Source organism: Herpailurus yagouaroundi, unplaced genomic scaffold (genome assembly GCF_014898765.1).
Source record: "Herpailurus yagouaroundi ecotype Mexico unplaced genomic scaffold, PumYag 28, whole genome shotgun sequence".
NCBI classification, from domain to species: domain Eukaryota; kingdom Metazoa; phylum Chordata; class Mammalia; order Carnivora; family Felidae; genus Herpailurus; species Herpailurus yagouaroundi.
In genome coordinates, this window is record NW_024412376.1 from 58,971,800 (window position 1) to 58,996,892 (window position 25,093).

The window sequence follows — 25,093 nt, forward strand, 5'->3', positions numbered from 1 at the left end:
GTAGGCATTTAAGGATTATTATGTCAACTAGAGGCAAACTACTTCTACGGCAATTAAGCTTTATTGTCAATTTGTTTCTCTCATATTTCTTTTTATCCTACCTTAATATCACCAAATAAAATTTAGGCATTATTTTAATGACTACCACCATTAATTAAATGATGAAAAAACACACATATACATTCCTCACAATACCCCATAAGGTACATAGATGAGGAAACTGAGGCTCAAAGAAATAAAGTAACTTCATAAACATATAAGTATGAGGCAATACAAGGACTCACATAATTTATTAGCTACCCACCACCAAAAGTCTTAGCCACTAGGCCAAAGTGCTTTGCAAAAATACACATGCTGTAATTTAACGGTAAAATAAAACTAGAACAAAATTTCCTCAAAATAAAAGACTTACTGATCTGAATTTTATCTGAAATTCAAAGGTACTCACCTTTTAAAAATTAAATGAGAAAAAATACAAATATATAAAAACTGAATATACATACTTGTTATTTTATAAAAGTTATAACTTGCTATATTTTAGTTGCAGAACATATGTGTACAACTTTTTATACCTGTATGCCTTTAGTATACTACTTACTTTTCAAGTTACATTTTCCATAACTGGACAGTACTTTAAAATTAGTATTACAAATTATTTAAAAACAAACTCTTTTGATAGGAACCAGGATACTCTCTGAAAAAAATAGAGAGTCTGAAACACAGAATAAAGGAAATAAGGAAGAAGCCTAAAATAAAAAGTTTGAATTGGTGATATCTAATTTTTTTCCTAACATATTTTCCCAGTTTTGTCTACTGAACATTCTAGAAGCAATGACACCCTGGTAGTAAACTGTAGTACAGTATACTCAGCATCCAGATCTTGCAACAACATGGATGAATTTCAAAAACTATAAATGAAAGAGTCAGGAGACAGAAGAATTCCATTTACACAAATGTGTACAAATAAAGACTAATCTATACTGATACAATAAGAAAAGTAGTTTGGGATGGAGCAGAGGGTTGGTAGGGGAGGACTGACTGTGACTGGAATGACCATTAAGTAAGTTTTTAGAGTAATGGGCTATATCCTTTTGGGGGCAGGCTTACACAATTTCAAAACTCAAAATAAATACCTAAGACCTCTGCATTTTACAGCATGCTATTTATACCTGAATTAAAAAACAAAAACAAAAACAAAAACAAAAACAAAAACAAAAACAAAAACAAAAACCTTGAGGGGTGCCTGGATGGCTCAGTTAAGCGTCCGACTTCGGCTCAGGTCATAATCTTGCGGTTTGTGAGTTCGAGCCCCGCATCGGGCTCTGTGCTGACAGCTCAGAGCCTGGAGCTTGCTTCAGATTCTGTGTCTCTCCATCGCTCGGCCCCTCCCCTGCTCATGCTCTGTGTCTCTCTGTCTCTCAATAATAAGTAAACGTTAAAAAGAAAACAATTAAAAAAAAAAAAAAAACCTTGAAACTTTCTTAATGGTTTAAATTTTTCAAAACCATGTTTGGAAAAAGACTGCCAATAGTGTTGGTAGAATGTGGAGCAAGTGAAACTCTCAATGGCGGTAGTTTTAATTGGTTCATTAATTTGGAAAAAATGCTTAGCAGTATCTTCAAAAGCTAAGTGTGTGTGTGTGTGTGTGTGTGTGTGTATACACCCATCATTTCACAAGAAAGTACATATGTCCATCAAAAAATACATACAATAATATTCACAACAGTACCACAGATTCAAACTGTAAAGAACCCAGGTATCTACAAACAGGAGCATGGAAAAGTACATTGTATTATATTCATACAAGGAAATACTAACCTAAAATGGATAGTCAACAACCGCTACACACCAACAACATGGATAAATCTCACAGAAATGGTAACTATAAGTCAGATACAAAAAAATATACACACCGCTGATTATGTGAAGTTAAAAAACAAATGAGAGAACTCTAAAGAAGTAATTACCCTTGAGAAGAGCATAGTAGTACAGGTTAGGAGGGGACACAAGGCAGCTGCCTGGGATGTTGAAAATGTTCTATATCTTAATCTGGGTATTGGTTACACAACTATATTCATAGGGAAAAGTAATCTATAATCCTATGATTTATAACATACAGTGTATAAATTATGCCTCAATTCAAAAGAAAATATCTGAGGGGAAAAAAACCAAAGTTCTTTATATACAACTATTGAGTAATCTTCTAATATATACTGTTTTTAGAAAGAAAGACATAACAATATATGTATGTAGTATAACATGAACTATCTCAGGAGAATTAATAAACAGAAAAGAAGTAACAATGATAGTCACCAAGAAAGATTTAACTAACTCACTGTTGGAGAAACATGGGAAGGAAGAAATTCTTCACTACATAATCTTTGATTCTTAAATCACAGGGAATTTATTCCCTATTGAAAAAAAAGCTCAAGAAGAACATAAAGAGACCAGAAGCTGTGATTTAGATTTAGCATCAGACAAAAATTATGTCTTACACAAAATTAAGGAAAAGATCTAGACAAGAGTTTTAATAAAGCCAAACCATGTTTATCCTGAACTCCTAAACAACGAGTTAAAGTGTACAGTTAACATTTCTAGACACCTGAAGCTTTTTCTAGTAATGTTGGTGCTTTTTTTTTTTTTAAAGATTATTTATTTTGAGAGAGAGAGAGAACACGAACATAAGTGGGGGAGGGGCAGAGAGAGGAAGAATTCCAAGCAGGCTCTGCACAGTCAATGCACAGAGCCCAAGGTGGGGCTTGAACTCACAAAACCATGAGATCATAACCTGAGCCAAAATCAAGAGATGGGACCTCAACCCACTGAGCCACCTAGGCACCCCTGGTCCTTTTCTTAATGGTATCTATTATTATGAAAAACTACCAACGTTAGAATACATAGATAATGTATTCCTAGTTCCTGGTCCTATGCCTGGTATCAAGAGTAAAGATTTTCATGTGTGAAGACTTAGAGATAAGACACCAGCACACATTCTGAGGAACCACAGTCAGCCAATTTTGAAACAAGGTTTCAGATAAGAGTAGTAGGCATAGTTCTAAGGACTTCACAAATACTGTATTAATTACTTCCCTTAAGCCCTTATACTCTATAATAGTTTAAGTATTATTTGCCCTCTTTTAACAATGAGAAAACAAGCATGAAGAGGTTAAATAGCTTGAATAGAATTACAGAACTGACTAGCTAAAGTTCCAGGATTAATTGGATTAAGGAAAAAAAAAAAAAAAAGGAAGACACAAATAGACCTCAGCTGTGGAGCAAGAATCAGGAATGCAGTAAACTGGATCTACCATATGATCCAGTAATTCCAATTACTGGATATACCCCCCCAAAATAAAAACAGGATTCTAAAGAGATATCTGCATATTCATGTTTATTGCAGCATTATTCACAGTAGCTAAGATATGGAAACAATTTAAATACTCATCAATAGATGAATGGATAAAGAGAATGTGATATATATATCTATATATCGATATATACAGGTAGATAGATAGATATCAGAATGTTATTCAGCCTAGAGAAAGGACACCCTGCCATTTGCAACAACATGGATGGACCTTGAGTATATTATGCTAAATGAGATAAGTGAGACAGAAAGACAAGTACTACATGATATCACTTATATGTGGAATCTAAAAACATGAAACTTTAAATAAAAAAAAGAATAAAATAGTGTTTACCAGGAAACAGTGGGTGGGGGAGATAAGACTGATGTTTAAGGGCACAAACTTGCAATGAGTAGTAAATAATCGACAGAGATTTCATGCACAGTATGAGGACTATAGACAAGAATACTGTACTATAATTATGTACATGATATGTACATTATGATAAATATCACAACAGTAATCATATTACAATATTCATGTATCAAAGTAAAAAAAAGTACAGTAAGCTGAAAATGAATGGGACTAAACAGACTCAGTAAGATAGGCTATGTAGAAAACTTCAACCAGGGGCACCTGGATGGCCCAGTCAGTTGAGCCTTGATTTCCACCCAGGTCACGATCCTGGGGTTGAGGGACAGAGCCCTGAATCAGGCTCCACACAGAGCATGGGGCCTACTTGAGATGTTCTCTCTCTCTCTTTCTCTCTCCCTCTCTCTCTGTCCCTCTCCCCTGCTCATGTGCTCTCTTTCTGTCTCTCCAAAATAAAATAAAAATAAAAACAAACAAACAAACAAAAAAAAAAGGAAAACCTCAACTAGGGCAGATAGGGGTGTGAGCTCAAGTATATTTTACCTCTTTTGATTGTTCTTTTCAAGAACGAAAAAATTTGAGCATATTAAGCTACATATAGCAAAAAGTTGGTAGAAGGTAAATGAAAATCCCAAAAACAGGAATGAACAGTAGAAGGACATCCTTGAAAACTAACAATAGCAGCAAATCATTATTTAAGGCTTACTGTTTGTGCCAGATACTGTCATCACACATTTCATCTCTAGGACTACCCTATGAAGTAGGTAGTGTTAGGATTTCCACTTTATAGAAGTCTCAGGACATTACCCAAGGTCACAGAGCTACAAGGATGTGCATGCAGATTGTTAAGTCCATGCTCTAAACTACTATGTTTATATTGCAAAACCCAATGAAATCTTACATTCTTAACAGATAAAGGGCAATTTTTCCCACTTAACAGATAAAGGACAACTTTCCCATTCATTACAGTGGGAAAGGTGCATAATGAATATTAAATGAATGCAGATCTATGCTGTTCTAAATCAGTGTGCTTATGTATTTCTGTATTTCAATAATAGCAGTATTTCCTTCTCTATCAATAATTGTAACCATAACAGTAATGCAAAAGTTCTTTTAAATATTCCTTCCCTTCTACTACATCTTCTACTAGAAGATGTAAGGAAGCAGATAATCAATAACTTGAAAATTATGCTTGAGGGTTTAATGGGAATACCAATAGACCAAAAAAAACATACCATAATAAAATTATAACCAGATTCCTACAAAGTACAGAGAGTCGGGGAAATCAGTCACAACTTCATTGAAAATGACAGCTAAAATAGATCTTTGCTATTAGCACGGACAATGGAAGTACTTAAACTCATTCTACTACAAATATTATATTTTTATGAATACTAAGCTTTGCAGGAAAAAACAGTCTTCTTAAAATTACAAAGAAACTTTAAATAGTATTTATTAATAAATGCAACAATGACACTGTTTGAAGTAACTTCTTTCATAAAACACTCATTAATTACATGTCAACAAATAAATTGCTAGTTTATATTGTTTTGAAATATTGACTCTTCCTGTAACTAGTTTTTAAAACATGGAGCACACCTGCTCAAAACAAATTGCTAAAAAAGTCAAAGAAATCTGTTAAGAAAATTAAAAGATGAGGGACACTTGGGTGGCTCAGTTAAGCATCCAACTTCAGCTCAGGTCATTATCTCATGGTTCATGAGTTCTAGCCCCTCATCAGGCTCACTGCTGCCAGCACAGAGCCTGCTTCGGATTCTCTGTCTCTCTCTCTACCCCTCCCTGGCTCACGCTCCCTCTCTCTCAAACACAAACATAAAAAAAAAAAAAAAAAAGAAAAGAAAAAGAAAATGAAAATGAAAACATGAGCCAAAGACTGGGGAAAAAAAATCTGTAAAATACACACAAAGCACTTGTATCCAGAATAAAGAACTCTTACAAGAATAAAAATAAAAACCCTCCAATAAAAATAGGCAAAATATCTGACCAGACATTTCAACAAATAAGATACACTGATGGCAAATACACACATAAAAAGATGCTCAACATCATTAGTCATTAGGGAAATGCAAATTAAAGCCTCAATAAAAAACCACTACATATCTATTATTCAAAAAAACTGACAATATCAAGTCTTTCAAAACTGTAGCCAAAGGGCAAATTTGATTATACCTATGTAGGCAACAGAAAAACAAAAATGTTCAAAGCATTTCTAGAGCAGGACAAAAAATTTAATAAAAGCATTAAGAATACATCTGGAAAGACTGCTTTAAATTATCCTTTCTATAGCACATGAAAAACTCTCAAAATTTTAATAAATAGAAATACATGCCATTTTGCAGCAACCTGAAGAAGACTTAAAGAACCAAAAACACTCAAGAAGGTCCGAGTTTGAAGGGTCAGGTTAAAAACAGGTGGTAACATCATTAGTAAATCTTTGAGGGGTCTCCAAGGTTAGAAATTTATTTGGGTTTTATAAAATGAAAAACAGCCATGAGATGTAGTCTAAGCTTTAGGTAACTACAGGTTATCTTTTGCTTTTTTTTTCCCAATTTTTTTTTTTAACATTTATTCATTTTTTGAGAGACAGAACACAAGCAAGGAAGGGGCAGAAAGAGAGAGGGAGACACAGAATCCAAAGGAGTCTCTAGTCTCTGAGCTGTCAGCACAGAGCCCAATTCAGGACTCAAACCCACAGACTATGAGTTCATGACCTGAGCTGAAGTCGGATGCTCTACAGACTAAGCCAGCCAGGTGTCCCTCCTTTTTTTTTTTAAATACTTGAGAGAGAGAGAGAGTGAGAGAGAGAGTGGGGGTGGGGCAGAGAGGAGAGACAGGAGAGAGAGAATCCCAAGCAGGGAGACTAGATCTAATGACTCTGATATCATAACCTGAATGGAAATCAAAAGTTGGGACGCTTCACCAACTGAGCCACCCAGGCACCCCTTTAAGGTTTTTAATATAATTTTTAGAGGAGAGTTACTTAATAGCATAATTGAATGGAAAGTACAGACTGTTTTGCAACTATTTTTTAAATGAATAATTACCTCTAAAATGAGATTAAGGTTTGTAGTGAGAGCCTGAACACGGTGGAAACCAGCAATCAGGGAAATAGGCAAGAAACCCTGTTCATCCATCTTTCTCCTAAGAAAGAAGTCCCGTTCCAAATTTTCTACACTGAAGTAATATTCACTGAAAAAAAGAAACAAGCAAAAATAAGTAAACATAAGTTTAATTAATTTATTCAATAGAAAACAAAAATATCTATCACTTATATATCAACAGCTTTAAAATTATTTTATTAGTAATATACAGATTTAATACAACATAGATAGAAGATAAATACAAGACCAAAGCCCTACCAAGTTATAATTTCTTATCCATGAGTAGAAAGAAACTTAAAATACTGATTCTCTTCCAAAAAACTAACATTAACTTCTACTTAGATCAACTTTACCTAAGCATAAAGAATTAACCAGCATTTTACTTTAAAACAGTTCAATAACTGATTTTTTTAAATGAGTCAATTAAAGGAAACTTTTTATTAAAAGCTACTGTAACTTGTTTCATTTAAACACTAAATAACAACTAAACACATGTCAACAGATTGCCTTCCAACTTCTCCCACATCACTGAGAACAGCTTTCTTGGAAGTACTCTTTGTGAAGTTTACAGAGTAGATTACAGTTTGTTTTGTTTTCTAAATAGACGGGGTAGTGACATTGTTTAATCCTGAATGCTAGCAACCAGTACAAAGCTACTGAGTAAAAACTGAGTGAATACATGAGCACAAGGGTACACACACAATTATATATCTACAAGATCTCCCTGTATCTTTGATGGAGAGAACTATAAAAGACATTTAAGAATGAACAGAATATACAGCTGAACAAGGAATATCTATGATACATGGGGGTACATGGGGTACCATCAGGTACATGGGGAAAAAAATACAGAAAAAGCTAGCTTAGATACCTTAATCTTCTCTAGGAAAGTAGAGAGAAATGTAAATGGATAAACTGTATGATCAATAACTATAAGTTCTAAGATACAAAGATAACATGAGTATATTCAATAGTGGCATTTGAGAAACAAGTTTAAAATTACAGCCTCCATGGGGTGCCTGGGTGTCTCAGTGGGTTGAGCATCTGACTTCAGCTCAGGTCATGATCTCATGGCTCACAAGTTCAAGCCCCAAGTCAGGATCTGGGCCAACAGCTCAGAGCCTGGAGCACGCTTTGGATTCTGTGTCTCTGTCTCTGTCTCTGCCCCTCCCCACTCACGCTCGCGCGCTCTCTCTCTCTCTCTCTCTCAAAAATAAACATTAAAAAAAAAATTTTTTTTTTAAATTACAGCCTCCATATAGAAAAACAAAAATAGAATTCTAGAGAGAACAAGAGGACAAATGGGGGAAAATGTAGAAAAGAATACAAAAGAAATACATCACATCAGTGATGATATGGCCTACAAGTTAATAATCCTATACTGTTCCCAAATCAGAGACAGTTATCAAAGATCGGTGGCAAATTATGAGAAAGCACACCAACTCATGCATTTAGTAACACAGGGTTACTAAAGATACTCTTGAAATATTTAGGTCAAAATCTAACTTTGAAGAAATAATCACCCATAAATGAGAAATAGCTTTGAGCTACTTTTCACTAGGAGAAAAAAATCTTACTTTAGAAATGTAAATACTCAAGTTGTTTCTTTATACTCAGATATTTATCCAGTGATCAAAGCGCAAAGCTCCCTTGGATCAGTGAACTACTACTGACATCTCAGTAACACTAGTAAATCATTTACTTGTTTTAAACACTGAAGAAAAAAAATCTTAAATCTTGAAGAAACAAAAATCCTGATTTTGTTATACCTCCAAAAGCCCTTTTCATAGTGCCTGGCATGTGGTGGGCACATCATACACTTCAAAAGTCCTTTTCACAGTACTTGACATAGTGGCACATGATACATATGCTTAAATTCTAAATTTTCACACATTAAGACATTTGATTTAGTCACAAGTTAAAACCGTTCTTAGACAAAAACTTCTCTGAATCATTAATAAGATGGTTTTTTATTCTACTACTTCATGAAAATCTTAGTTAGTATCTAAATAAATTCATAAATCACCCTATTACCTATGGTATTTATTTTTTAAACTTCTAATGGGCTACAAACTACTCATCTCTAAATGTGAATGTCAGAAGAGACTGTCCTGGCTAGAAATAATCAAGATCTTAAATTTTTAATATTCTGATATAAAAAATGACAATACTTTTTCAGTTAAAATTATTTTAAAAACTCAATCGTCCCTAATACAGTTAAGCCTCTAACTTTCAAAATACATTTAGCATAATTTTCCACAAATGCAAGAAAGTTTTCAGTAACTTCTCAAAGAGAAAAATGTAAACCCTACTCAATAAGCCTATCTATATTAAGTATGAGAAACCTCAAAGAAAACAAAGTCAAAAGCATGACTCCTCCAGAAGTCCACTAATCGAAGAATAACAGTAAAGAGCCATTCTAAACCTGGTACTCTAACATCTGCCAAAAACCCTATTGCTAAAACAGCAACAAGAAAAAAAGGAGTCATGCTCAGTGCTGTGTCTGACATTTTGTTCAGTGTCCTAGGGGACATTATCATGTCCTACCTTAGAAGCTCTGGATTCTACACTGCATGATCAGAAATTTTGTCAACACTGAAGTAGCTCTCTGCTCCTCCCTCACTTGTATGAGCACATTGGAGGCCGATTATCCTGACATGGAGTTGCATATCCACTGTCAGGTCTCAGAAGGGACCTGGCAGCAAGAGTTACAAAAAAGACAGGAATAGTGGTTTGAAGTTGATAGCCACATGCCAGGCACTTTCTGCCCATAAAAAGGCCCTTTTCTTCAGTGTTTGCGTCAACTGTAACAAAAGAAGCAAGAACAAAATAAACAAGTTGCTTCATATTGTATGTAAGCCAATCAAATCCACCATGAAGACATCCCAGGAAAATGCCTGGATGATGCCGATGAAGAAATTATTTTCTAACAGAGTCAATTTTCTTTCTTAAATAAAGATAGATGTTTTTAAGATACTTAAACCCTTTCAAAAATAGTTTTTCTTTTACTTTGTTAAGGATAAAAAAGTAATCAAATTTCAGCAAACTGGTTATGCCACTCACTTGAGGACATTTTTTCACCACTATATAAACACACTATATAAATAGGCAAAACCTTCTATACAATACTAATATGTACAAGGGTTATTTTTTTCTCTTAATGACAATAGAATATTCTCCTAACATCAACTTCAGTACTTCAGAGGGCAACTATTATGAAAACTAGAATAAAAAGTTTGAACTAAAAAAGATTAGGTAGTTCCCCTTCAATATGTGCCACAAAGAAAGAGAACTTAAAAGTTAAAAAAACAAACTTAGAATTTTGAAATCATTTGCTAAGTAAAAATATATCTATCACCACTTTTTGTCATTTATGTTCATTTGTGAATTTCAATATAAGCATTTATTTGCAAATAATAAGCCAGGCTTCACTTGTAAAACATCAAATATCTATATGGCAATTTTATATTCTTATATTTAATCACTCCTAATATACCATGACAATATTCTTTCAACTAAGGCCCTTTAAACAGAGAAATACCTGAATAGTAAACAAAGCAGAAGTCTTATGTAACAACATAAACCAAATATAAATTTTTAAAAAATACTTCACTAACATTTCCTAGAAAAAAAAACATAAAATACTATTAAAAATCTACCAATTTTACTAAGAAACGGCTTAAAAATGTATTATAACGTATTCACGATCAACGATGTTAAAGTTTGATGTTACTATCCCATCTGCTATGTCTGATCGACTTACATTTGGCGTTTAATATACTCTTTAAGCAATGTTTCTTCCACAGGATACACCTGTACACCTGTACCATCATCATAGTAATACATCATACTGGTATTAAGTTCTGTTTGAAATGGCTGATCAGTCCTTTCACCATGTTCTTGATAACCATATGAATAATCGAAGTTCACTTGATGTGAATAAAGAGAAAGAAAAGTGATTACAGATTTTTTTTTTTTAAAGAGAAACAGTTACTATAAAGAAAAATCCAAAGTCAAGTATTTGAAGGGGTAACAATTACAAAACCACCTTAATTATCAGACAAAAAATATTAGTTAAAACATTATATGGGATAGTGGGCAAAACTAACAGATGGCTTGCACACTTTTTGAAACTCTATCTAATTTAATAAAATTCATGTCCTACATCGAGGATTTCCTCTGCCTCGTCCTCTTCCCCGTCCTCGGCCTCTTCCTCGGCCTCGAAAAGAACCTCGGATATTACCACCCTCACTTCTCACACTGGAAACTTCATCTTGATCGTCTCTCTTTTCTCTATCACGCCTCCAACCTTTTAAAAACAAAAATATTTTTATACATTCCAATTTGCAACAGTAAATAACATGACTATTTTTATGAAAACATGGCAACTACCCCTCCCCATTTTGTAACAAGCTGTTAGTAACCAGGCATTCTTCAGATAGATACTAACTTAAGAGAGCTCACAGGAATTGGTCAAAATGTCCCTGGCATGAAAGAGGGTCCACAAAAGTATTGACATAAAGAAAACATTTTGATAAGGAAAATAATATACTAAAAAAAGAAGAGGTCCTTTGTTAAGATGGTACTATTCAAGATTCAAGACGTTCCAAGACTACTGAATGTGCATTATATAAAACTCCTTAAAAAAAAAAAAAACTCCTTAAAAGTTTTACAAAATGTTTAAAGAAACATCTCTATTTAAGTAAAAGAAATTCCTTTTAAAGAAAAAAAGGAAATGAAAACACAAAACAAACTGGGAGATGATATCTGTAGTACAATATAAGAATTATATCCAGAATACACATAGAATGCACTATCGTGCACACACACACACACACACACACACACACACACACAGTAACTCAGTGGGAAAAATGGCTACAAGATAGGTAGTCAAACAGGAAATGCAAATGGGTAATAAGCAAAAAGTGGTGTTCAGCCTCATTGGTCATGAGAAATGCAAATTAAGACAAAGAATATTTGATCTACCCCAGTCTGACAAATACTTTCAGGTCCTATAATTAATCAAATATTGATCAAGAAGAAAAGGTAGAACATTGTATACAATCAATGAGAGCAAAGTCAGACACATCCACTTTGAAAAACAAATTGGAATAATTAAATAAATTTGAAGGTACAAATACCTTAGAGACCAAGGGTTTTGCAAACTTGGTACTACTGACACTTTGAGCCAGCTAACTCTCTAGTGTAGGGGCCTACAGAATGTTTAGCATCAGCCATGACCTCTACCAACTAGATGCAAGTAGCACTCACTCACCACCCCCTCCAAGTTGTGAAAACCAGTATTATCTCCAGACAATGCCAAATGCCCCCTTGGGAGTGGGGGAAAATCATCTCTATTGAGAATCACTGGCCTAGATGCTGCAAATCCTCTTCAATGTATACCCTAATACAGTTTTTTTTTCAAACACTTCTGCCTCAACCCACAGTAAGCCTTACTGTATATCACACCCTGGAACACACAAATTTTTTGTAATTTAAACACAACTGCCATAAAAATTTTTCTGTGTGAAGAACTCTATCAATTTTTTTGGAAAAACCTGATCATCACCCAGTACACCAATTTCATAATGCACTCGTGGGTTGCAGTCTTAAGAAATTACCCCAAAGGGGGCACCTGGGTGGCTCAGTTGGTTAAGTGTCCAACTTCAGCTCAGGTCACGATCTTCCAGTTTGTGGGTTCAAGCCCTGTGTCAGGCTCTGTGCTGACAGCTTGGAGCCTGCTTAGGATTCTGTCTCTCCCTCTCTTTCTACCCCTCCCCCACTCGTGCTGTCTCTGTCTCTCTCTCAAAAAAAAGAAAAGAAAGAAAGAAAGAAAGAAAGAAAGAAAGAAAGAAAGAAAGGAGGAAGGAAGGAAGGAAGGAAGGAAGGAAGGAAGGAAGGAAGGAAGGAAGGAAAGAAAGAAAGAAAGAAAGAAAGAAAGAAAGAAAGAAAGAAAGAAAAAGAAAGAAAGAAAGAAAGAAATTACCCCTAAAGAACTTCTTGTACATGTTTACTGGAAAACATGCAAAAAAATGTAAATATTTATTACACTTTAAAAAAACTGAAACAATCCAAATGTCCACCAACAGAAGAGATTTTATCAAATACTGAAATGCCCTTTAGCAGGGGGAAAAAAAAAACAAACGTAAGGACTTACAACAATACACCAACATGCGGGGCGGGGTGCCTGGGTGGCTCAGTCGGTTAAGTGTCCGACTTCAGCTCAGGTCATGATATCACAATTCCTGAGTTCAAGCCCATGTCAGGATCTGTGCTGACAGTGCAGAGCCTGGAGCCCTCTTCAAGTTCTGTGTCTCCCTCTCTCTGCCCCTCCCCTGCCCCTGCTCTCTCTCTCTCAAAAATAAACATTTTAAAAAATTTTTAAAAAAAGAAAAAAAACAATACATCAATATGCATTAATCTAAGAAAATTAGACTAAAGTTTAAAAATTACTGCCACAAAAAAAATGTACTGTCACAGAATATGTTAATGGAGTCATACTGAATGTCAGCTTCAAATAAAAATATTCAAACAACAAACATTCAGGTCTTTTTTCTTCTGAGAAGGGAAGCAATGGGATGAACTTGCATGGGGCACACAGAAGTTCAAAGGTAATGGTAATATACATTTCTAAACTTGGTCCTGAGTCCCCAGTGTTCATTTTATGAACCCTGTTTTACAACCCTGTTTTCTTATATGCCCAATATTTAATAAGTAAAATATATTATGAATATATATTACTTTTCGAATAAAATATTAAAGTGATGCATATGAGAAACTATGATACAAAGGCAAAAAAAGGTCAGTTTTTCTGCAGAAAGTTTCATAATTTTAAAGTCATTTTTGTGGACAATTGAGTAAATATAACTAGATTTTAGAAGATACTAGGGAATTACTGTGGTTTTTCCTAGGTGCTGCATTTTCTTTGAATATCAGTGAAATGTCATGATTATCTGCAAGTTACTTTCAAATAATTCAACAATAGAGGAATTAAATAAAGCAAAATTACTAAATCTAGGTTGTGGTTAGACAGGTATTCACTATACAATTCTTTCAACTTTTGTGTGTTTAAAGTATTCCATAACATAATTGGAAACTTTTGAGTGGTATTATGTTTGTTAATTTTCTTAAGCCTTCCCCATTCACAGGACAACATGTATGCTTTTAAAATTATCAGACTTAAGGGGTACCTGGGTGGCTCAGCCAGTTAAGTGTCTGACTTTGGCTCAGGTCATGATCAGATGGCTTTGTGAGTCCGAGCCCTACACCAGGCACTGTGCTGACAACTCAGAGCCTGGAGCCTGCTTTGGATTCTATGTCTCCCTCTCTCTCTGTCCCTTTCCCGCTCATGCTCTGTGTGTGTGTCTCTCTCTCAAAAATAAACTTAAAAAAATTTTTTTTAATTTTAAATTATCAGACTTAAGATTTCAGAAACCTATAAAACCAAATGCTCATCTAATTGTTGCTACATATTCTCCTCCTGTCCTCCTCGGCTTTCTGAGATGTGAGAAATCCCATTGAAATAATGTATCTGGGAAATGAAAGACTGATGAGACAGTTTATAATGGATAAGGCTAACAATACCTGAACCAACTCAAACTTAATACAACTAAAAGTGAAACACCTAATTTTTTCTTACTGCTGTAAGAAATACACATTCAGAAGTAGTCCTACCAAAACAAAAATAAACCTGAATCTAATCAAACCTTAAAAATTATACCCAGAAAAGACACAAGAACGTGTTAAAAAAATATAACAAAGCAATCAGCAAGTCCAAAATATGGACAATTCCAGAAGACATATGACCTAACAAATAGCAAAGGAACGAAACATTACTGATGAAAATACAAAATGGTACAACCAATTTGGAAAACAATTTGACAATTTATTTTAAAGTCAAATATGCACTCATCCTACCACCTAATAATCCACTCCTAGGTGTTTACCTGAGAAACTAAAACACATGCCCAAAGACTTGTACACAAATGTTCATAGCAGCATTACTCATAATAGCCAAAAACTAGAAACAAGCCAAATATCCATGTGTAAATGAATGGATACAGGGGGATATCCATTCAAGAGAAAACTATTCTGAAATAAAGAGGTAGAAACTACTGATACATGGAACAATACTGACGAGTCTGAAAAACATTATGCTGAGCAAAAGGAGACATAAGAGTTCATAATGTACATTGTATAGTTCAAAATTTATATAAAACCATAGAAAAGGTAAATCTAACCTGACAGAAAGTAGACTCATAGCTGGGAGAAGTGACAGTAATGTAAATGTATTTTATATGCATATAATTTATAGCTCAGTAAAGCCGGCTTTTTTTTTTTTTTTCAACGTTTATTTATTTTTGGGACAGAGAGAGACAGAGCATGAACGGGCAAGGGGCAGAGAGAGAGGGAGACACAGAATCGGAAACAGGCTCCAGGCTCTGAGCCATCAGCCCAGAGCCCGACGCGGGGCTCGAACTCACGGACTGCGAGATCGTGACCTGGCTGAAGTCGGACACTTAACCGACTGCGCCACCCAGGCGCCCCAAAGCCGGCTTTTTTAAAAAGGACACAGATACCACCCATAAGAGGCTCCCACCAGCTAAATGTGGGACAATCTGAGTATCAAACTAAATAATCATGGTAATGGATTATAATACATTGAAAAAATAAGAAGCCATAAATCCATACTGGTAATAAGGGAAGTCATTCCTTATAGTGGAATGTCAACTAATAAATACAGAAGTAATGATGCAGTAAGAAAAATCAGCAACTGCAATATGGTAATAATTGAATCAGGTAAGAATCATCAATGGAAACTAAAGCTCATGAGAAAAGTCTGATGAGAAACTCGGTATTTTCAAAGTTTCAAAATCTCTCTCACAAATTACATATTAATTACAAAGGAGAAAAAAGCATCTTGACAGTAAAGAAGCCTAGAGTACATCATCTTAACCCAGGGCTCAAAGTTAATATCAGCAATAACATAAACAAGATCATGTGCATTTCCATGCAATGAGAAGAAAATCATTTAACTTCTGCAGTATTCCTGCCAAAAATTCATAACCCAAATCCAATCATGAGGAAACACCAGAAAACCCAAAGTGAGAGATATCTACCACCTGTCACAAAATCTTCAGAAAAAAAAAAATCAATGTCATCAAAGACAAAAGGAGAAGAACTGTTCCAGATTAATGGAGACTAAAGAGAACAGATGACTAAAAGCAATGTGTGATCTCAGATTAGATCCTGGAAAGGAGGGAGAAAAAAACCTGAAAAAGACATTATGGGGAAAATCTGCCTGTGTACAGTCACACTGCATTACTGTTCTTAAGATATATACTCTGAAGGAACTTAGTGTTAAAAGAGGCACAACGTCTGCAACTTATTTTTAAGTAGTTTATACTATACATGGCTATTAAAATTATAAAAATTAAGACTAAGTTCGTTAGTGTCAAAATTTTTTCCTTTAGAATGTAACTTACTTCGTGTATCATTTCTCCTATTGTTATGTGATGATTTACTTGCTTCAGGTTGACATCTTGAGATGTTTCGGGATCCTGATCTTTCTTGACTGTCTGGTCTTACATCATCTAAGTGGAGTGGTACCCATTTGTGCTTATTAGCTTGAAAAAAACAAAATAAAATTGTTTAATGACAATGCACAATTTTCATTAAAGCTTTGCAATTCTGGATGGACTCTAAGGTTTAATTAAACAGAAGACTTTGTCCTTAAATGTTCTTGTAGAGAACCAAAATAATTTTCTTCTTCTCACAAAGCTCCTTAATAAACTTGTCTTCGCAAACATTTCTAAAGTTCATGTGAAAAGCCACTTAATGGAGTATCCTTAGAACTTTTACTTTCAAACAAAATGCTCACTCTTCTGTTTAATTCTGATGAAAAAGCTCCTCAAAAATAGTTAAGTGTAATACAATATTCCTAATACTTGACTCTCAGGCTTCAGAATGGGGTATATCTAATAAGACTTTATAATGAACACACTGGAAAGTTTGGCTGGTAATTCAAAACACTCAGTTTCAAGTCACTGTCTAAAATATTGATTTATCTAGATTACTACGAATGAAAGACGTTTTTCAAAATTAGAGTCTAAAATCTGTCTAACTACTTAATAAATCTTTTTATAGCTACTATACATTTTCCTAACCTAAGAGAGGCAATTTAACTTCTCTGGTTGAATACATGATACTGTAATTGTTACACTGTGGTGAAATTCTGAAGATTACCTAATTCATGGAATCCACAGTTAAGATTTCTAAATGTTTAGTCTTTTGCTCAATATATATTTTTGACTAAACAAGACTCATGTGCAAAGGAAAAACTACCAAGGTAATTAAAGGAAAAGGAATTATCAGTATGCAACTAAAGTACTGATTTCGTATAAATCCTTGAAACTGTGGACAGACAAGGAAGAGGAATATGAAAGATCTTTAAAAAAAAAAAATCTATCTGAATTCTACACTATAAATTCTATCAGTGAGTCTCTCTGGTATAAAAAAGCCCTTCCTCTGAAGATTAAAAAAAACAAAACAAACAAACAAACACCTGTGTGCTCTAAAGAGAGTCAATTCACGACTTGATTAAATGAATTTAAATAGAAAAACCTGGATTTTAGTATTTGCTGATCAGTTTTAATTGAAGCAATTAACAAGACAATTTTAAAGCAGGATGACAGGTCTGTTATCTGTATGAATTCCAGGAAGTCAAAAAGACTTACCTATCTGAGAAGTATGAAAAAGCTAAGTGATAAACTTGTTTAAGAAACTGGGAAATTTTTTCCTAACATGTCTGTCCTGTTGTCAACCACTTTTAAGCAATTAGCCTTGGCTCATCATATCACGTAAGGCTAATTAATATGCTTACCCTGCAGCTAAGGATTAGATACTCATTTAAAAAAGAATTCAAAAAATAAATAAACTTAAAAAAATTTCAAGCAAGTGTTCAATGTATGGGAGATTGTTTAATTCATTATTAAAGAAATTGACTGGAAACACTTCATAAAATGTCCCCTCCCATGCCACATTACCGCCAAGAATTAAAACGCTTTAATGGCTTCCCATGGCACTCAAAATAAAACGCTAATTCCAAGTGACGAAAGCCCTGCACAATGTGGACCAACAACATCTCCTGCCACTTTTCCCAATGTTCACCTTGTTTCAGCTACTGACCTTTCAACAGTTTAAAGAACTTTTCTGCCTAAGGCCCTGTGAAGACACTTTTACTTAACGCTCAGAACACTCAATGAGTATATGCTTTTACAAAGCAGTTAAATCATAATCTGTCCCTAGATACAGGAAAAGTTGCATACAAATATGTAAAAGGATACAAGGACAGTATTTTTTCTTCTAAGTGTAATTTAATGGAGAGATGCTTTGAAAAAAAAAAAAAAAGTTGACCAAAACTGAAAATAGGGAGCAGTTCCAATGCAAATTTAAGAAACAATTATCATACAATTTTTAAGAAATATATCTTAAAAATATCTATCTATACCCATTTCTATAAGTGCAACTTCATTCTATACCTACCTAAAGTACAAGTAAAATGAAAAAAGGAAAGCTTAATAGTTTAAGAATATTACAAAAGCAAATCGGTTACCATTGCAGATGGTATCCTGAAGAAATCCAAAATACCTACTGGTGACTACTAGGAATCAATTGATTAAATACAATTCTTCATTATTACAACTTTCCTCACAAAATTAAAATCAAAATGAAAATGTGAATTAACCTCTCTTTCATTAACTACTTGAATGAGCCTCATTCTCAGTGAGATCTTCACCAGGACCATCTAACTTAAAATAGGACATGGAAAAAATGTAAGTGTCCATTGACAGATGAATGGATAAAGGAAACGTGGTGTATATATATACAACTGAATACTATTCAGTCATGAGAGAGGATATCCTGCCATTTGCAACAACATGGATGGATCTTGCAGGCATTATGCTAAGTGAAATAAGCCAGAAAGACTTACTTACATGTGGAATCTAAAAAAGCTGAATTCACAGAAACTGAGAACAGATTGGTGGCTGCTGGGGATAGGGGAAATGAGTGAAGGTGATCAAAAGTACAAACTTCCAGTTACAAGACAAATAAGTTCTGGAGATATACTATACAGCATGGTGACTATAGTTATCAATGCTGTATTGTATATTTGAAAGTTGCTAAGAGACTGGATCTTAAAAGTTCTCATCATAAAAAAAAAACAAAACAAGACATTGTGACTGGGAGGTGATGGATGTGAACTAAAATTGTGGAGGGGTGCGTGGGTGGCTCAATCAGTTGAGCCTCTGGCTTTAGCTCAGGTCATGATCTTGCAGTTTGTGGGTCGGAGCTCCACGTTGGGCTGACAACGTGGAGACTGGAGCCTGCTTCAGATTCTGTGTCTCCGTCTCTCTACGCCCCTCCCCCAGTCATGCTCTGTCTCTCTCTCTCTCAAAAATAAATAGACATTAAAAAAAATTTTTTTAACAAAATAAAATTGTGGAAATCATTTCACAATCTATACATACATCAAATCATCGTGTTATATACCTTAAACTAATACAATGTTATTTTATCAGTTATATCTCAATAAAACTGGTGGAAAAAGTGGAAGTAATAGATGAACTAACCTCTCTTTCGTTGATTACTTGACTGAGCCTCATCCTCACTGGCATTTTCACCAGGACCATCTAATTTTGTTTCCCGGCTTTCTTTGCTCTCAGTGTTAATTCTCTTTTCAACCTTGTCTTCTCTTTCTTTTCTATTTTGTAGCTTCTTATTTCCTTGGCTGATGACACTCTGACTCTGCAAAAAGTTTTCTGAATGAAATCATTTTCATGCATTTTCACTAACATATCTAAAAAATTGTGGTAATAAACCTTTTCTAAATACTGCAAAACAAATGACAATTTTTATTGAAAATAAAACTACTTTTCAAAAGACACTGTTAAAAGTCAAGCCACAGATTGGGAAAAAATATTTGCTAAGTATTTGATAAAGCACTTGGATCCAAAATATATAATGACCTCTCAAAATGAAATCATAAGAAAACAACTCAAATTTTCAAAAAATGGGCTACAATTGAACAGACACTTCAACAAAAAGTTATACTGATAGCAAATGTAAATGGAAAGGTGCTTGGCATCATTAGTCAAAGAAATGCAAATTAAAACTAGAATGTGATACCACCACACACCTAATAGAAATAGATTAAAAGACTGACTCTATGGAATATTTGTGAAGGTGTGACACAAGTTGAATTCTCATACACTGAATATTAGGGGAATAAAGTTTGGTAGTTCCAGCAAAGGCTAAACACATAGCAACCATACAATCCAGCTATTCTAGCTCGGTATTTACTTAAGAAAAATGAAAGCATATATCCATGCAAAATTTTGTACACAAATGTTTATAGAGCAGCTTTATGTCTAACAGCCCCAAATTGGAATCAACACAAATGTCCATCCATAGATGAATAGACAAGCAGCATTCCATTCATAAAATGAAATACTACTTGGCAATAAAAAGGAATGAACTAGGGGGGGCGCCTGGGTGGCGCAGTCGGTTAAGCGTTCGACTTCAGCCAGGTCACGATCTCGCGGTCCGTGAGTTCGAGCCCCGCGTTGGGCTCTGGGCTGATGGCTCAGAGCCTGGAGCCTGTTTCCGATTCTGTGTCTCCCTCTCTCTCTGCCCCTCCCCTGTTCATGCTCTGTCTCTCTCTGTCCCAAAAATAAATAAACGTTGAAAACAAAAAATTTGGGGCGCCTGGGTGGCGCAGTCGGTTAAGCGTCCGACTTCAGCCAGGTCACGATCTCGCGGTCCGTGAGTTCGAGCCCCGCATCAGGCTCTGGGCTGATGGCTCAGAGCCTGGAGCCTGTTTCCGATTCTGTGTCTCCCTCTCTCTCTGCCCCTCCCCCGTTCATGCTCTGTCTCTCTCTGTCCCAAAAATAAATAAATGTTGAAAAAAAAAAATTTTTTTTAAAAAAATTTAATAAAAAAAAAAAAAAAAGGAATGAACTACAGGTACTCGTTAATGACATAAATAAATCCTCAAAATAATTAAGTGAAAACTGGGGGAAAAAGGAGTCCTATTCTAGGACTCTCTATTTATGTAAAATTGTAAGAGATGCAAATTAACTATAAGTGACAGAAAGCATATCAGTGGTTGCCAGGAATGATGAGGGGAATGTGACAGGGAGAATTACAAAGGAGTGTGAGGAAGCTTTTGGGGTAATGGTTAAGCCCATTATCTTGATTTTGGTGATGGTTTCACAGGTCAAAACTTATCAAGTTGTATACTTCATGTGTAGTTTATTACATGTCACTCGCTAATTAAGCTGTTTAAATTAATGTATATTATCTACAACTGTAAGCTAATACTGCACAAAATACAAATAGCAAAGTGTACAGTGTCAAATGAAAACATGTAACCAGATAACCATATATGCTACCACTCCTCTAAAAAGTCCTTTGAGGGGCGCCTGGGTGGCGCAGTCGGTTAAGCGTCTGACTTCAGCCAGGTCACGATCTCGCGGTCTGGGAGTTCGAGCCCCGCGTCGGGCTCTGGGCTGATGGCTCAGAGCCTGGAGCCTGTTTCCGATTCTATGTCTCCCTCTCTCTCTGCCCCTCCCCCATTCATGCTCTGTCTCTCTCTGTCCCAAAAATAAATAAACGTTGAAAAAAAAATTTTTTTTAAATAAAAAGTCCTTTGATAGGGGTGCCTGGGTGGCTCAGTCAGTTGAGTGTCCAACTCCAGCTCAGGTCATGATCTTGCGGTTCGTTGAGTTCGAGCCCCGCATCAGGCTCTGCGCTGACAGCTCAGAGCCTGGAGCCTACTTCCAAATCTGTGTCTCCCTCTCTGTCCCTCTCCCCCTCACGCTCTGTGTCTTTCTCTCAAAAATAAACAAACATTACAAAAAAATGTTTTTGAGTCCTTTGATAAAGTATTTAAGAACCATCTTTTAGAGTTTCTTTCATAGTTTAAATTAAAAATCCATTCACTGAACACTTCCTGAATTGATACAATATATATATGCATATGATGCATATGTGTATATATAATTAGCTCTTCAATACATATTGAAGATTATAAATAAACATATAGCAAGTTCTGAAACAAAATGGGCTTCAATTTAGTCTCATATTAAAAACTAATTTCTTTAATTGTAGTCACTACATAAAAATAACAGCATGGTACCCACCCCTTCTAAATCGAAGATTACCTCCTGAGAATACAATCAAATGAAGGCAATGTGATGAATAAAATCAGGTATCTGAAAAATGGGTGAGACTATAAAAAGGATGGCTGCTAAGTTTTCAGCATTTCTTTATTAATGTAATTCTCCACATTTGAAATAAAATTCTGCATGTTGAAATGAGAATATTTTCCCTTTATGAAGGAAAAAACCTTAAAATAATACTCACTCCAGTGTTCACTAATTCACTTGGCGTTGGCCAATTCGCCATATCGCTGAAATCACTAGCCTAAGAAGTAATAAATAAGTGTTACATCTGCAAATTAGAAATCTTAAGTAGAAAAAATATTTTCTAAAAGTGAAGGCAATTCTAAAAAATCACCTATATACAATTACATGCAGGCATTTGCCAAATTAACTCAAAATCTTCTCCAAACAACAGAACACTGCAATAACAATGCTTGGGTCTTATCCAACTTCTAGCACTATTTAATGACACTGAGACTAGATTGATATATATAGGATAACAGAATAACAAACATATACAGGATTTGCACAAAGGCCACAATTCTCTAATATATTAGCTTTAACCTAACATCAATGATAAAACTAGAAGTACATAATAATCTAAGAGTTTCTAACATACCAATTTTCAACATCAATATAGCTAAGAACTATTTCATGTAAAAACATACCTTGTTGGATTTCTTTGTCTTGAGTTTTCCTGCTTTTATAATTTTGGGGGAACTGAGCTCTAAAAAAAAATTAAAAAAAAATACACAGAATTGTTTTTACAATCACTTCGTTTGATATATTTAACAAAATAAGTATCATATCAAGTTCAGTAAGCCAGTGTTGTCATCATTTCCAACAAAATCCAAAGTTCTGATACTGAAACTCAACAATAAATCAACTACAGTTCAAGAATAGATTCAAATTTGTTTTCAGTGTTCAAATCAAAAGAAATATCAAGATTTACTTAACCTGAACTGATAGACCAATCCTTTCACGGAGGAAAACATGAGAAAATTAGAAATATAACATGTTTTCATAAAGTAGTAACTTACTTCCCAAAGGGATACATTTTGCTATACAATTCATACATTGACATTCATCAAGAAGCATCCAGAAAATAAGTCAGAAGACTTCAAACTATTTGTGCTTGCAAACAAACAAGATTAGCAATCATAATAGGTTGTATGTAGATAAAGTCATAAAAAATAGAACAGGTCTCTGTAAAAGTTTGTATAAGATTATCATGGTACTGGGGCACCTGGGTGGCTGTCAGAGCAGACCCTGCTTGGGATTCTCTCCCTCCCTCTCTCTCTGCCCCTCCCCACTCACACACTCTCTCTCTCAAAGTAAACAAACAAACTTAAAAAAAAAAAAAGACTATCATGGTATCACCACTTGTCCCTATTTTGAATAAGACAGTGGTTGACAATGAAATAAATACATAAATAAAGAGAGATAGAGAAAGACTTACTCTCTAAATGAAGCTTTACAACTGTTTTTTAGTCTGGTTCGTTATTTAGCCAAGATGACCAGATGGCGTATCACCTAGCTAAACATGATCTAAAGTAAATATTGAAAAGTAGAATAAACTTGGTGTGCACAGAAAACACAATAATACAGCAAAACATGAATTCATAAAATCATAGCAATGACCAATTCATAGAATAAAATGAAGCAATCTTTCAGTTAAAACCCAGAAGCAGATTTTAAAAAGATACAGAGTACTTTTCAAAGGAAGAGAGATGAAGGATGAAGATATCGCAAGGGATGAAAATACAGGAATCTTGAATATTAAAGTAATTCTATTCCTAATGCAGAATAATGAGTACATAGTTACACGTATGTGCATGTATATACATATTTGTAAATGGGCATAAAGATAAAATATTTCATTAAGAAAAATTACAAAAAATGAGGGCAGGAAAACAAAGAACAATATTTGCCTGAACGCTATCCAGAATTTGACTGGAGTATGTTCTACATATACCATGTATTTTATGAAAGTTATACAATATCGGGGCAGTTGAGTGGCTCAGTCAGTTAAAATTCCGACTTTGGCTCAGGTCCTGATCTACAGTTTGTGAGTTCAAGCCCTGCATCAGGTTCTGCACTGACAATGTAGAGCCTGCTTAGGGATTCTCTCTCTCTCTCTGCCCCTCCTCAAATTGGGCGCACTCACGTGCGTACACTCTCGCTCAAACTCAAAAACATAAATAAAAGAAAGTTATACAGTATAGAGCATTTGGGGGACTTTCCCTCAACAAAGTGGAAAAAAATGTCCCAAAATATTGCTATGTTAAGTAAATTAAGTGCCCGGAAGTTACAAAATAAAGCTTTATACAAAATATTTGATGTAAAGTAGTAAGGGACAGGCCACACAAGCAGGTTTCATTTAGTTTTACTATAAATCAATTAGATATTAATAATCACAAAATTAAGGTCAGAAATTAAAGATAAAAATTATTCTGGGGGTGCCTGGGTGGCTCAGTTGGTTAGGCAACCGACTTCGGCTCAGGTCATGATCTCACGGTTAGTGGATTCAAGCCCCATGTTGGGCTCTGTGCTGACAGCTTAGAGCCTGGAGCCTGCTTCAGATTCTGTGTCTACCTCTCTCTCTGCCCTCCCCCAGCTCGCACTCTGTCTCTGTCTCTCAAAAATGAATGTTAAAAATAATTTTTTTAGGGGCGCCTGGGTGGCGCAGTCGGTTAGGCGTCCGACTTCAGCCAGGTCACGATCTCGCGGTCCGTGAGTTCGAGCCCCGCGTCGGGCTCTGGGCTAATGGCTCAGAGCCTGGAGCCTGTTTCTGATTCTGTGTCTCCCTCTCTCTCTGCCCCTCCCCCGTTCATGCTCTGTCTCTCTCTGTCCCAAAAAAATAAATAAACGTTAAAAAAAATAATAATAATTTTTTTAAATTATTCTGACTACATTAAAATAAACTATTTAACTTTAATATTAAATGACACAAATTATTAACAAAATTTTTAAAAATACTTAAACATAACAGAATTAATAATCTATTGATTTAAAAACCGGGGGG

General features: G+C 34.9%; 1 protein-coding gene across 17 annotated transcripts in view; it reads right to left on the reverse strand.

Moving 5' to 3' along the window:
- Positions 1 to 25,093, reverse strand: part of LARP1B (La ribonucleoprotein 1B) — a 126,823-nt gene that overhangs the window by 92,636 nt on the left and 9,094 nt on the right. For 15 of the 17 annotated variants that reach the window (XR_005789914.1, XR_005789912.1, XM_040474228.1 and 12 more), the window contains exons 2-8: positions 22,737 to 22,795; positions 22,271 to 22,330; positions 19,477 to 19,651; positions 16,330 to 16,470; positions 11,007 to 11,150; positions 10,605 to 10,770; positions 6,785 to 6,929 (exon numbers count right to left, since the gene is read on the reverse strand). Coding sequence is in view for 15 of the 17 variants with exons in the window: in XM_040474187.1 (XP_040330121.1) it covers positions 6,785 to 6,929; positions 10,605 to 10,770; positions 11,007 to 11,150; positions 16,330 to 16,470; positions 19,477 to 19,651; positions 22,271 to 22,330; positions 22,737 to 22,795 (890 nt within the window). In the remaining 2 variants the exon portion in view is untranslated. Of the gene's footprint in view, positions 1 to 6,784; positions 6,930 to 10,604; positions 10,771 to 11,006; positions 11,151 to 16,329; positions 16,471 to 19,476; positions 19,652 to 22,270; positions 22,331 to 22,736; positions 22,796 to 23,527; positions 23,617 to 25,093 lie in introns of all 17 variants that reach the window. The other 2 variants (XM_040474223.1, XM_040474174.1) reach the window with 2 other exon arrangements.